We start from the raw sequence: 15,623 nt of genomic DNA on the forward strand, positions 1-15,623 counted from the left end.
CAGGGTCCTATGGCAGGGTCCTATGGTAGGGTTACTAGTGTTGAGCAGAATACGCCATATTCGATTTCGCGATATATCACGAATATATAGCCGAATATTCGAGAAATATTCGCTAAATTCGAATATTCGTGATATTTTATCGAAATGAAATGTTTGCGAAATTTCGCTATTGCGAATGCGAAAATAATTGCAAAATTTCGACAACTGCGGTAGGAGCACTCTGATTGGCTCAGAACATTCGTGATATTTTATCGAAATTTCGCAAAATGCGAATGCGATATTTATTGCGGAATTTCGACAACTGCGGTAGGAGCCCTCTGATTGGCTCAGAACATTCGTGATATTTTATCGAAATTTCGCAAAATGCGAATGCGATATTTATTGCGGAATTTCGACAACTGCGGTAGGAGCCCTCTGATTGGCTCAGAACATTCGTGATATTTTATCGAAATTTCGCAAATTGCGAATGCGATATTTATTGCGGAATTTCGACAACTGCGGTAGGAGCACTCTGATTGGCTCTGATGCAAAAGAAGGGCGGAGAAAATAATCGCACGATATTCCGATTGCCGAATAATCGCATTGCGATTTTTCGGCAAGATAAAATGATCGCTTCAGCTACTCGGTTCAGGGTCTCTAATCATACCAGCAATGCTTTTAGACGTCGATGGAGATCTCTAGGATGTGATCTGTTCTAAAAATAAAATTGAAAAAATTTGAATATTCGGAATAGCGAATATTCACCGCGAAATTCGAAATATATCGCGAATACTCGAATATGCCATATTCGAGCCGAATATTCGCAATACGAATATTCGTGAGCAACACTAAGGGTTACATGGTGGGGGGTCACATGATTGGCCTAGCTGTCATGTCAGGGTCCGATGGTAGGGTCACATGGTGGGGTCACATGATTGGCCTAGTTGTCGTGTCATATGGCAGGGTCCTATGGCAGGGTCCTATGGTAGGGTCACATGGTGGGGTCACATGATTGGCCTAGTTGTCGTGTCATATGGCAGGGTCCTACGGTATGGTCATAAGGTGGGGTTCTATAGTGGGGGTCACATGATTGGCCTTGCTGTCATGCGGCGTTCCTAAATTTCCCGCCGTGCATTGCGCGAAATGACGTCGCAAGGATGTCATTGTTTAGACTTGGACGTAAATTACGTCCATCCCGCGATTCACGGACGACTTACGCAAACGAAAAATACTTGACATAGCAGCTTTAACTATACGCAGGAAAAAGCCGACTACAGACGACGTAAAAGAATGCGACGGCCGCGCGTACGTTCGTGGATCGTCGGAAATAGCTAATTTGCATACTCAACGCGGAAAACGATGGGAACGCCACCCAGCGGACGCCGAAGAATTGCATCTTAGATCCGAAGGCGTATGCCTGTCGGGTCGAACCCAGATGCCGTCGTATCTTGTTTTGAGGATTCAAACTAAAGATACGACGCGGGAAATTTGAAAGTATGCCGGCGTACTTCCTTTGTGGATCTGCCCCTATCTGTTTACTGGGGGGGGGGGGGGGGATGTTGATATTTTTTAAGGTTATTTTTTGACAAATGGTAAAAAGTAGTAATTTAAAAAAAAAATTATATATTTTAGTCTTACAAAACATCAGGAAACATCAGGAAACATCAGGAAACATCAGGAAACATCAGGAAACAATGTATCAAAGAGAAAGAAGATACATGAGCAAAACAGGGAGTGCAGAATTATTAGGCAAATGAGTATTTTGACCACATCATCCTCTTTATGCATGTTGTCTTACTCCAAGCTGTATAGGCTCGAAAGCCTACTACCAATTAAAGCGGGGGTTCACCCTTAGAGGGCACTTTCCCCCCTTAGATTGATGCTCGTTTTCTCTAGGGGAATCGGCTATTTATTTTAAAATATGAGCCGTACTTACCCGTTTACGAGACGCATCCTCTCCGCCGCTTCCGGGTATGTGCTGCGGGACTGGGCGTTCCTTCTTGATTGACAGTCTTCCGAGAGGCTTCCGACGGTCGCATCCATCGCGTCACGATTTTCCGAAAGAAGCCGAACATCGGTGCGCAGGCGCAGTATAGAGCCGCACCGACGTTCGGCTTCTTACGGCTACTCGTGACGCGATGGATGCGGCCGTCGGAAGCCTCTCGGAAGACTGTCAATCAAGAAGGAACGCCCGCTCCCGAAGACCCATACCCGGAAGCGTCGGAGAAGATGCAGCTCGAAAACGGGTAAGTACGGATCATATTTTAATACAAATAGCCGATTCCCCTAGACACAACGAGCAGGAAGCTAAGGGGAGAAAAAAAAAAAATTTATAAATGGGTGAACTCCCGCTTTAAGCATATTAGGTGATGTGCATCTCTGTAATGAGAAGGGGTGTGGTCTAATGACATTAACACCCTATATCAGGTGTGCAGAATTATTAGTCAACTTCCTTTCCTTTGGCAAAATGGGTGAAAAGAAGGACTTGACAGGCTCAGAAAAGTCAAAAATAGTGAGATATCTTGCAGAGGGATGCAGCACTCTTAAAATTGCAAAGCTTCTGAAGCGTGATCATCGAACAATCAAGCGTTTCATTCAAAATAGTCAACAGGGTCGCAAGAAGCGCGTGGAAAAAACCAAGGCGCAAAATAACTGCCCATGAACTGAGAAAAGTCAAGCGTGCAGCTGCCAAGATGCCACTTGCCACCAGTTTGGCCATATTTCAGAGCTGCAACATCACTGGAGTGCCCAAAAGCACAAGGTGTGCAATACTCAGAGACATGGCCAAGGTAAGAAAGGCTGAAAGACGACCACCACTGAACAAGACACACAAGCTGAAACGTCAAGACTGGGCCAAGAAATATCTCAAGACTGATTTTTCTAAGGTTTTATGGACTGATGAAATGAGAGTGAGTCTTGATGGGCCAGATGGATGGGCCCGTGGCTGGATTGGTAAAGGGCAGAGAGCTCCAGTCCGACTCAGACGCCAGCAAGGTGGTGGTGGAGTACTGGTTTGGGCTGGTATCATCAAAGATGAGCTTGTGGGGCCTTTTCGGGTTGAGGATGGAGTCAAGCTCAACTCCCAGTCCTACTGCCAGTTTCTGGAAGACACCTTCTTCAAGCAGTGGTACAGGAAGAAGTCTGCATCCTTCAAGAAAAACATGATTTTCATGCAGGACAATGCTCCATCACACGCGTCCAAGTACTCCACAGCGTGGCTGGCAAGAAAGGGTATAAAAGAAGAAAAACGAATGACATGGCCTCCTTGTTCACCTGATCTGAACCCCATTGAGAACCTGTGGTCCATCATCAAATGTGAGATTTACAAGGAGGGAAAACAGTACACCTCTCTGAACAGTGTCTGGGAGGCTGTGGTTGCTGCTGCACGCAATGTTGATGGTGAACAGATCAAAACACTGACAGAATCCATGGATGGCAGGCTTTTGAGTGTCCATGCAAAGAAAGGTGGCTATATTGGTCACTGATTTGTTTTTGTTTTGTTTTTGAATGTCAGAAATGTATATTTGTGAATGTTGAGATGTTATATTGGTTTCACTGGTAAAAATAAATAATTGAAATGGCTATCTATTTTTTTTGTTAAGTTGCCTAATAATTATGCACAGTAATAGTCACCTGCACACACAGATATCCCCCGAAAATAACTAACACTAAAAACAAACTAAAAACTACTTCCAAAAATATTCAGCTTTGATATTAATGAGTTTTTTGGGTTCATTGAGAACATGATTGTTGTTCAATAATAAAATTAATCCTCAAAAATACAACTTGCCTAATAATTCTGCACTCCCTGTGTATAGAAGGATGAGATCCCCGGAGCAATGTGAAGGTCTATATAGAAGGAATACTACCTGTGAGTCCAGAGAGATCACCATACAAAGACTGACACCATCTCCTTCCTATACACAGAAATACCATCCCCCACCCTCCCTACACCATACACTGCAAGAACCGATACCGAGAATTACACCCGACATACAGGACAGGAGAAGTAGTACTGTGCAGAGTCCATACATACAGAATAAGAGGAGATACCGAGAATTACACCCGACATACAGGACAGGAGAAGTAGTACTGTGCAGAGTCCATACATACAGAATAAGGAGAGATACCGAGAATTACATCCGACATACAGGACAGGAGAAGTAGTACTGTGCAGAGTCCATACATACAGAATAAGAGGAGATACAGAGAATTACACCCGACATACAGGACAGGAGAAGTAGTACTGTGCAGAGTCCATACATACAGAATAAGAGGAGATACCGAGAATTACACCCGACATACAGGACAGGAGAAGTAGTACTGTGCAGAGTCCATACATACAGAATAAGAGGAGATACCGAGAATTACACCCGACATACAGGACAAGAGAAGTAGTACTGTGCAGAGTCCATACATACAGAATAAGAGGAGATACCGAGAATTACACCCGACATACAGGACAGGAGAAGTAGTACTGTGCAGAGTCCATACATACAGAATAAGAGGAGATACCGAGAATTACACCCGACATACAGGACAGGAGAAGTAGTACTGTGCAGAGTCCATACATACAGAATAAGAGGAGATACCGAGAATTACACCCGACATACAGGACAGGAGAAGTAGTACTGTGCAGAGTCTATACATACAGAATAAGGAGAGATACCGAGAATTACACCCGACATACAGGACAGGAGAAGTAGTACTGTGCAGAGTCCGTACATACAGAATAAGAGGAGATACCGAGAATTACACCCGACATACAGGACAGGAGAAGTAGTACTGTGCAGAGTCCATACATACAGAATAAGAGGAGATACCGAGAATTACACCCGACATACAGGACAGGAGAAGTAGTACTGTGCAGAGTCCGTACATACAGAATAAGAGGAGATACCGAGAATTACACCCGACATACAGGACAGGAGAAGTAGTACTGTGCAGAGTCCATACATACAGAATAAGAGATACCAAGAATTACACCCGACATACAGGACAGGAGAAGTAGTACTGTGCAGAGTCCATGGTGGGGGTCACACTCACTCAGGGTGAAGGGGATCCAGCTCGGTGGGGTCATCCTCGTCCTCCAGACTCCGTATGAGAAGTGTCAGTATGTCAGTGACAGTAGACGGTTCTTATCACCCCCCCCCCCCACACTGACCACACCGTACTTCCTCCTATGATGAACGCTCTCAGTTTCTCCATCGATGTTCACAGAGGAAGCCGACTAGTTTTGTAGCTGATGATGGCGATCGGCTCAGTGATTGTCAGTTCCCCATCAGGTCCTACTTATCAGAAATCACACACTTACCTGCTCTAGCTCAGCTCTATGGGGCCCAAGTTCTGTGGTCACAGGCCAGGCCCATCAGGGGTCACTCCAAACACCCGGCCCACTTCAAAGTAGGGTCCCGAGGTACAAGACGTGTGGACATTCATAATCAACAGGATGCCCATCCCTCCTTCTCCAGGCCACAGGAGATCTCTTTACCTACCCCGTGGGCATAAACTACCCTCCAACCCATGAGAACCAGGCTGTTTATCTATTCCCCGGGTATCGATCACCCTACAATCCACTGGAACCAGTCTATGTACTTACTTCCTGGGCGTAGACCCCCCCCTACAATCCACTGGAACCAGTCTATGTACTTACTTCCTGGGCGTAGACCTCCCCCCCTACAATCCACTGGAACCAGTCTATGTACTTACTTCCTGGGCGTAGACCCCCACCTACAATCCACTGGAACCAGTCTATGTACTTACTTCCTGGGCGTAAACCTCCCCTACAATCCACTGGAACCAGTCTATGTACTTACTTCCTGGGCGTAGACCCCCCCTACAATCCACTGGAACCAGTCTATGTACTTACTTCCTGGGCGTAGACCCCCCTACAATCCACTGGAACCAGTCTATGTACTTACTTCCTGGGCGTAGACCCCCCCCTACAATCCACTGGAACCAGTCTATGTACTTACTTCCTGGGCGTAAACCTCCCCTACAATCCACTGGAACCAGTCTATGTACTTACTTCCTGGGCGTAGACCCCCCCCCTACAATCCACTGGAACCAGTCTATGTACTTACTTCCTGGGCGTAGACCCCCCTACAATCCACTGGAACCAGTCTATGTACTTACTTCCTGGGCGTAGACCTCCCCCCCTACAATCCACTGGAACCAGTCTATGTACTTACTTCCTGGGCGTAGACCCCCACCTACAATCCACTGGAACCAGTCTATGTACTTACTTCCTGGGCGTAGACCCCCCCCCCTACAATCCACTGGAACCAGTCTATGTACTTACTTCCTGGGCGTAGACCCCCCCCCCCTACAATCCACTGGAACCAGTCTATGTACTTACTTCCTGGGCGTAGACCCCCCTACAATCCACTGGAACCAGTCTATGTACTTACTTCCTGGGCGTAGACCCCCCTACAATCCACTGGAACCAGTCTATGTACTTACTTCCTGGGCGTAGACCCCCCCTACAATCCACTGGAACCAGTCTATGTACTTACTTCCTGGGCATAGACCCCCCTACAATCCACTGGAACCAGTCTATGTACTTACTTCCTGGGCATAGACCCCCCCCCCTACAATCCACTGGAACCAGTCTATGTACTTACTTCCTGGGCGTAGACCCCCCTACAATCCACTGGAACCAGTCTATGTACTTACTTCCTGGGCGTAGACCCCCACCTACAATCCACTGGAACCAGTCTATGTACTTACTTCCTGGGCGTAGACCCCCCCCCTACAATCCACTGGAACCAGTCTATGTACTTACTTCCTGGGCGTAGACCCCCCCCTACAATCCACTGGAACCAGTCTATGTACTTACTTCCTGGGCGTAGACCCCCACCTACAATCCACTGGAACCAGTCTATGTACTTACTTCCTGGGCGTAGACCCCCCCCTACAATCCACTGGAACCAGTCTATGTACTTACTTCCTGGGCGTAGACCCCCCTACAATCCACTGGAACCAGTCTATGTACTTACTTCCTGGGCGTAGACCCCCCCCTACAATCCACTGGAACCAGTCTATGTACTTACTTCCTGGGCATAGACCCCCCTACAATCCACTGGAACCAGTCTATGTACTTACTTCCTGGGCATAGACCCCCCCCTACAATCCACTGGAACCAGTCTATGTACTTACTTCCTGGGCATAGACCCCCCCCTACAATCCACTGGAACCAGTCTATGTACTTACTTCCTGGGCGTAGACCCCCCCTACAATCCACTGGAACCAGTCTATGTACTTACTTCCTGGGCATAGACCCCCCCCTACAATCCACTGGAACCAGTCTATGTACTTACTTCCTGGGCGTAGACCCCCCCTACAATCCACTGGAACCAGTCTATGTACTTACTTCCTGGGCGTAGACCCCCCCTACAATCCACTGGAACCAGTCTATGTACTTACTTCCTGGGCGTAGACCCCCCCTACAATCCACTGGAACCAGTCTATGTACTTACTTCCTGGGCGTAGACCCCCCCCTACAATCCACTGGAACCAGTCTATGTACTTACTTCCTGGGCATAGACCCTCCCCCTACAATCCACTGGAACCAGTCTATGTACTTACTTCCTGGGCGTAGACCCCCACCTACAATCCACTGGAACCAGTCTATGTACTTACTTCCTGGGCGTAGACCCCCCCCCCCCTACAATCCACTGGAACCAGTCTATGTACTTACTTCCTGGGCGTAGACCCCCCCTACAATCCACTGGAACCAGTCTATGTACTTACTTCCTGGGCATAGACCCCCCCCCCTACAATCCACTGGAACCAGTCTTCGTAATGTTCTGGTGGATGGTAAGGTGGCCTATGCTGCCTCGGCCTTAGTCCCCCCACAAGGGTTCAAGTACCACTTCTTACCCTACTTGCTCCTCTCCTCCTTGACTCCTCCCCTCCTTGTTCTTTATACCCTATACTAGGAGGAACCATGGGATTTACACCCATGATCCCACCATGAGCTGAGCCTAGGCTTGTTTGTTAATACCCTCTGCCAACACATCAGAGCCCGTTGTATGTATGTTAATGTGTTGCCATTGACTTCTATAGGCCTTCCAATGCATTAAACGCAGAGAAAGCGATACACGTACTTTTCCAACCGCACCGCACTACAGCATAGCGATGGAAGAGGAACTATTTATACTATGGGGAAGTTAGAACAAGGTGCAAGGTGTAGATAAATACTGATACCCCATAGAGAATACAGAAATGATCCGTCTTTAGTTCTCCAGTCATATCAGACATTGGAGACGATGGATGTGGACAATATCAGCCATTGTGATATCTGCTATGTACAGACACTCAGTGTGTGATGATGTGACAGATGATCCAATCTAAGCCGCCAATCGGATTGGATGAGTTGGGAATATCCATGATATGTTGTATAAACTCTGCGGTGAGGTAAATTCATCCTCCAGCTGAAGGTCCTCCATGGTTCTCCCTCCCAAATACCCAACTCCAGCAGGTGTGAGCCTAGGCCCCCAGAATCAGGCACATGGGGGTCCTTCCTAGGCAGTGGGTCTAAGGCCACACGCAGACTGGCCGTTTAGCCCCTATGTGTCTGGATGCAGCTGGACACCAAGTGCTGCTCATATTTAGGGTCATATACCTTCAGAGATGTATGCCCGGAACTAGGAGTTCAGCAGGCAACTGGGATTGGATGAGGATTGAGATTGGGCTGGACACCCAGTGTGCATGTGGTCTAAGAGGCTGAAACATCCATCACACACCCTACCCAGGCAGGAGCTCAGGAAAGAGCTTCACCAGGTCATGTCCAAGTCTTTATAATCTCTCCCAGCATGCACCATTGCCAATACACCTCACAGTGATTGGCCAGGAGGAAATACATACAGTGGCCCGGATTCAGGTAGAATTGCGCATTTTTTACGGAGGCGCAGGGCAAAGTTTTTGCCCTGCGCCCCCGCAAATTTGCTGCGCTGCCCTTGATTCACGGAGCAGAAGCTCCGTAAATTGCGCGGGCGCGCCGGCAAAATGCCCGGCGCAAGCACGCGCAATTTAATTTAATTGATCCCGTAGGCGCGTTCCCGTAGAGTGCATGCTCCGTCGGGAAACTTTCCCGACGTGCATTGCGGCAAATGACGTCGCAAGGACGTCATTTGCTTCAAAGTGAACGTGAATGGAGTCCAGCGCCATTCACGAATCACTTACGCAAAATACGTAAAATTTTAATTTCGCAACACGGGAACGATGGGTATACGTAACATTGGCTGCCCCTGCTAATAGCAGGGGCAGCCTTACGCAAAAAACACTGTACGGAAACGACGTAAATTGCGTACGCAGGGCTCGCGCAACGTTGTGAATCGGCGTTAGTATGCCATTTGCATACTATACGCTGAGCACAACGGGAACGCCACCTAGCGGCCATCGCAAGAATGCAGCCTAAGATATGCGGGCATAAGAGCCTTATACCACGCAGATCTTAGGCTGCAGTCGGCGTAACGAGGTTCCTGAATCAGGAGCACTCGTTACGCCGGGGCAAGTAAGCAATTGCGCTGTGTAACCTATGGTTACAGAAGGGGCAATTGCTTCTTGAATCCACCCCTGTATATATAACTCAGCATTACAGGATCTTCCTTTTCAACCATCAATGGTTTGGGGGTAAATTTGGGTCATGGCTGGACATATACTTGAAGGACAACTGCAGGCCCAGGGAGGCCAGCTCATTGAATGCTGCAGCTGTGCAAAAGACAGGACGCCCTCTCGGTTTATTTTATAGAGCACCATGCAGCCAGCTTAATGTAGATATCCAACGTGCTTCTAAGGAGCCGCCTTGGGTCAAATTTCCTGTGCTCTGCAGGAATACACAGGACAAAATGCATGTTGACAAGGGGAGTGTAGAGGAGGGCGGGGCAGTCTACTGACATCACGACTCCACCCACCGAGCTCCAGACAACAGACCCGCCCACAGAATCCGCAGTTTTTCAGTTCTTATAACAGACAGAGGGGAGACATTTGACAGGTGAGGATACATGGAGGAGGCGTCTATATCCTTAAAGATCAGCACTATGGGAGGAGATTAGAAAGGATGAGAGTGGGTTTACATCCACTTTAATAAGCTCATCTCTGTCACCTAGTACCTACACCCTTGATAAAGTCACGTGCGTTGTGGTGCAACACGTCGGGAGGAGCTTGGTGACGTCACTTCCGGTTACAGCCGTGACAGGAAGTCTTTTGCTTGTAACATTTTGTTGTTTGGCATTTTTTTTTTCGTTTTTTATATGTACCGCTATTTTTTAAATAAATGCAAGAACCTTCTTTATAAATTTACTACACTATGGAGCGTCTTTTTTTCCCGTTGACCCCGTGGATCTGGAGATATCATTCCTCGGGAAAAGGCTGTGGAAACTGAAGCTATAGTTGCAGTGATTCCCTGTCTGGCACACAAGGAGGAGAAAGCAACTGCCTTTCGGGGGTCATCACCAGTTGACGCACTACTAGGGGTCCATCATTGAGGTGAGAGGCCATTACTAGTGGGGGGGGGGGGGATTCAAGACGTAATCTCTCCAGTTTGTCTGCATATGAAATGATTCCATTGTCTACGACAGGGGTCTCCAAACTGTGGCCCTTTGCTAGCCTTTATCCGGCCCTTGGGGCACTATTCCTCCCACTGACACCAACAAGGGGGCACTATTCCTCCCACTGACACCAACAAGGGGGCACTATTCCTCCCACTGACACCAACAAGGGGGCACTATTCCTCCCACTGACACCAACAAGGGGGCACTATTCCTCCCACTGACACCAACAAGGGGGCACTATTCCTCCCACTGACACCAACAAGGGGGCACTATTCCTCCCACTGACACCAACAAGGGGGCACTATTCCTCCCACTGATACCAATGATGGGATACTTTTCCTCCCACTGATACCAACAAGGGGGCACTATTCCTCCCACTGACACCAACAAGGGGGCACTATTCCTCCCACTGACACCAACAAGGGGACACTATTCCTCCCACTGACACCAACAAGGGGGCACTATTCCTCCCACTGATACCAATGATGGGATACTTTTCCTCCCACTGACACCAACAAGGGGGCACTATTTCTTCTACTGACACCAACAAGGGGGCACTATTCCTCCCACTGACACCAACAAGGGGGTACTATTCCTCCCACTGATACCAACAAGGGGGCACTATTCCTCCCACTGACACCAACAAGGGGGCACTATTTCTTCTACTGATACCAACAATGGGGCACTATTCCTCCCACTGATACCAACAAGGGGGCACTATTCCTTCCACTGATACCAACAAGGGGGCACTATTCCTCCCACTGACACCAACAAGGGGGCACTATTCCTCCCACTGACACCAACAAGGGGGCACTATTCCTCCCACTGACACCAACAAGGGGACACTATTCCTCCCACTGATACCAACAAGGGGGCACTATTCCTTCCACTGATACCAACAAGGGGGCACTATTCCTCCCACTGACACCAACAAGGGGGCACTATTCCTCCCACTGACACCAACAAGGGGGCACTATTCCTCCCACTGACACCAACAAGGGGACACTATTCCTCCCACTGACACCAACAAGGGGACACTATTCCTCCCACTGACACCAACAAGGGGGCACTATTCCTCCCACTGATACCAATGATGGGATACTTTTCCTCCCACTGACACCAACAAGGGGGCACTATTCCTCCCACTGACACCAACAAGGGGACACTATTCCTCCCACTGACACCAACAAGGGGGCACTATTCCTCCCACTGACACCAACAAGGGGACACTATTCCTCCCACTGACACCAACAAGGGGGCACTATTCCTCCCACTGACACCAACAAGGGGACACTATTCCTCCCACTGACACCAACAAGGGGACACTATTCCTCCCACTGACATCAACAAGGGGACACTATTCCTCCCACTGACACCAACAAGGGGGCACTATTCCTCCCACTGATACCAATGATGGGATACTTTTCCTCCCACTGACACCAACAAGGGGGCACTATTCCTCCCACTGATACCAACAAGGGGACACTATTCCTCCCACTGATACCAACAAGGGGGCACTATTCCTCCCACTGACACCAACAAGGGGGCACTATTCCTCCCACTGACACCAACAAGGGGGCACTATTCCTCCCACTGACACCAACAAGGGGGCACTATTCCTCCCACTGACACCAACAAGGGGGCACTATTCCTCCCACTGACACCAACAAGGGGGCACTATTCCTTCCACTGACACCAACAAGGGGACACTATTCCTCCCACTGATACCAACAAGGGGGCACTATTCCTCCCACTGACACCAACAAGGGGGCACTATTCCTCCCACTGACACCAACAAGGGGGCACTATTCCTTCCACTGACACCAACAAGGGGACACTATTCCTCCCACTGATACCAACAAGGGGGCACTATTCCTCCCACTGACACCAACAAGGGGGCACTATTCCTCCCACTGACACCAACAAGGGGGCACTATTCCTTCCACTGACACCAACAAGGGGGCACTATTCCTTCCACTGACACCAACAAGGGGACACTATTCCTCCCACTGACACCAACAAGGGGGCACTATTCCTCCTACTGACACCAATGATGGGATACTTTTCCTCCTACTGACACCAATGATGGGATACTATTTCTCCTACTGACCACCAACCCTGAGGCCATATTTATTCTCACCGTTTTCGGACCCGGGACATTTTCTGCCCCCACTGGCCACAATCCGGCCCTCCTAACGTCTGAAAGATAATAAGCTGGCTCTTTGTTTGAAAAGTTTGGACACCCCTGGTCTACGAGATCGATTCTCTCATTGAATCATCAGATTTCTTTTGATGCCCCTTATTTATGGACCTTTTTTTGCAGTATAATTTACCTATACAGACTTTTTCTAGTTGATTTATTTTGTATTTTTTTTTAGATATATATTTTTTGATGCGACGGATTTTATATTAGATTTACTATATATCGCTGTGTTTTGCACTATTGTCCACTAAGCACTTTATAATTACCGTATTTATCGGTGTATAACGCACACTTTTTTCCCCTTAAAATCAGGGGAAAATCGTGGGTGCGCGTTATGCGCCGATCCCCGCTTTCTGAGCACCGCCGCCGACATATACCGAGTGCAGTACACTCGGTTACACTTGGCTGGGCTCGGCCACGCCCCGCTCGCGGTCACGCCCTGTGCCGCCTCCTAGCCTTTATGCGAGAGGAGCCGAGCCCAGCCGAGTGTACTGCACTCGGTATATGTCGGCGGCGGCGTTCAAAAACGGCGCAGGAGAAGCGGGGAGGACACCACGAATGCCGCAGACGGACGCCGGACCGGACAAGGCCGCCGATGGACGCCGGGCAACTGTAACTGTAAATTGTCAGCATTTCTTTTTTTTTCTTAGGATTCCCCTCTAGGTTTGGGGTGCGCGCTATAGGGCGATGAATACGGTATTTGTAATTAGCACCACTTCATTATTTATGCATGTATACATCCAATGTACCTCCTTTTTGGTGATAAATCTGGGTGTTGCTATGCAATCCCTGGGTGGAACATTTCAGCGTTTGGGTTGGGTCAAAGTAACAGGAATGCTCCTGAGCCACACCCAGAGTCCTGAGGAAGGAACCCTAGGCCCCTGAAATGTGTTGGCTTTGTACCAATCACTTACACCCGTCATGTGTAGGAGGAATCTTCACTCAAGTTGCTCTTCACCGCACACACAAGGACTTCAGTTTACCTTTTTAGTGAGGAGACCCTCAAAATCCCGAAATGTTGGCTGATGATGCAAATTTGATGCAATTTTCGAGGAAGCAAAAATATGACAAAACCAACACATTTGTATATAGAAGTGTACTGCCGGGTGACCGCTTTCCTTTTCTGGGTGAAGTTGTGAGGATTGGTAGTTTATGTGCAGAGTGCCCGGGTGATACGTTGGGGTGGAAGTAATGTAACTATTCTATGTACAAACCCCGCTCAAGCTTTACTCAACGTTACTCAACGAACGTCTGAACTTCCTCTTTGTCCCTCAAACACTTTTCTCGCTGTGGTAAGCGCAGGAGGGGACATGAAGGTAGAACTCTTCCGAATGACTCTTTGTGACCAATGGGCAGAGTGGCATTATCGGAGGGGACCTCTCACCTCGTTATCCTGATCAGATTTCTCCTCGCTCATTCCGATGCCATCCAGCATGAAATTCATTGGGGGGGGGGAGAGAACTCTTCTGGAATATTCCCAACCCTCTCATAATGCGGCCGCTCAGTCTGACCCATATTTTTTATCACAAACCCAGCGACTGCATCTTAACCTTTTTACTACCGCCAGACGTCAATTGGCGGCGACACAATAATGCTCTCGCTCTGAGAGGACGTCACATGACGTCCTCGCCTTGCCAAGCCACCAGGGGACGCGCTCGCCACCCGCCCAGTATTGAGGTGGTTAAAGCGGATGTGCCAGTATAAACAAATATTAAAAGCCAGCGGATACAAATACTGCAGCTGCTGACTTTTAATATTCGGACACTTACCTGTCCTGGAGTCCAGCGGTGATCGCAGCAGAGGAGGAGCGATCGCTCGTCACCCTGCTGCTCCCCCCTCCATCCTCGGTGAGGGAACCAGGAAGTGAAGCGCTCCGGCTTCACTACCCGGTTCCCTACGGCGCATGCGCGAGTCGCGCTGCGCCCGCCGATTGGCTCACAGGCTGTGTGCTGGGAGCCGAGTGTTCCCAGCACACAACGGGCGACAGACGGGAAGTCAGAAAAACCCGTCTTTTGCCCGAGACGTGTGGCCGGAAGTGGGTGCAAATACCTGTCTTTAGACAGGTATCTGCACCCCCCTCCCCCCTGAAAGGTGTCAAATGTGACACCGGAGGAGGGGCGGGTGCCGATCACTTTAGGGTGGAGCTCCGCTTTAAACATCATTGTAAGCAAACTTTTTTGCACTGGGAGATCCCCCCCCCCACCCAAAAAAGAAGGGGGGGGGGGGGGAAGAAGGAGCAGCTGGCAAAAAAAAAAATCTGAAGAATCTATTGCAGGGTTTGACAAATTTGCTTGGAATCTAGGGGCGCGCTAAAAAAGTTAGGAGGCAGAAAACGCGCCCCGTCCCGACGAGCTTGTGCGCAGAAGGGAACACACGTGAGTAGCGCCCACATATGTAAACGGTGTTCAAACCACACAAGTGAGGTATCGCCGCGATCGTTAGAGCGAGAGCAATAATTCTAGCCCTAGACCTCCTCTGTAACTCAAAACATGCAACCTGTAGAATTTTAAACGTCACCTATGAAGATTTTAAAGGGCAAAAGTTTGTCGGCATTCCACGAGCGGACGCAATTTTGAAGCGTGACATGTTGGGTATGAATTTATTCGGCGTAACATTATCTTTCATAATATTAAAAAAAAAAATGGGGATAACTTTACTGTTGTCTTATTTTTTAATTAAAAAAAGTGTAATTTTTTCCCAAAAAAGTGCACTTGTAAGACCGCTGCGCAAATACGGCGTGACAGAAAGTATTGCAACAATCGCCATTTTATTCTCTAGGGTGTTAGGATGAAAAATATATATAATGTTTGGGGGTTCTAATTAGAGGGAAGAAGATGGCAGTGAAAATTGTGAAAAATTACATTAGAATTGCTGTTTAACTTGTA

At 48.4% G+C, this 15,623-nt stretch overlaps 1 protein-coding gene across 1 annotated transcript in view; it reads right to left on the reverse strand.

Moving 5' to 3' along the window:
• The window catches only part of LOC120942724, a 100,051-nt gene extending 94,958 nt beyond the window's left edge, over positions 1 to 5,093 (reverse strand). Inside the window, exon 1 of the mRNA XM_040355649.1 lies at positions 5,026 to 5,093. Coding sequence (XP_040211583.1) covers positions 5,026 to 5,059 — 34 coding nt within the window. The 5' untranslated portion in view covers positions 5,060 to 5,093. The remainder of the gene's footprint in view (positions 1 to 5,025) is intronic.
• Between the last annotated feature and the right edge of the window lie 10,530 nt (positions 5,094 to 15,623).

This window comes from Rana temporaria, chromosome 6 (assembly GCF_905171775.1).
Source record: "Rana temporaria chromosome 6, aRanTem1.1, whole genome shotgun sequence".
NCBI lineage: Eukaryota > Metazoa > Chordata > Amphibia > Anura > Ranidae > Rana > Rana temporaria.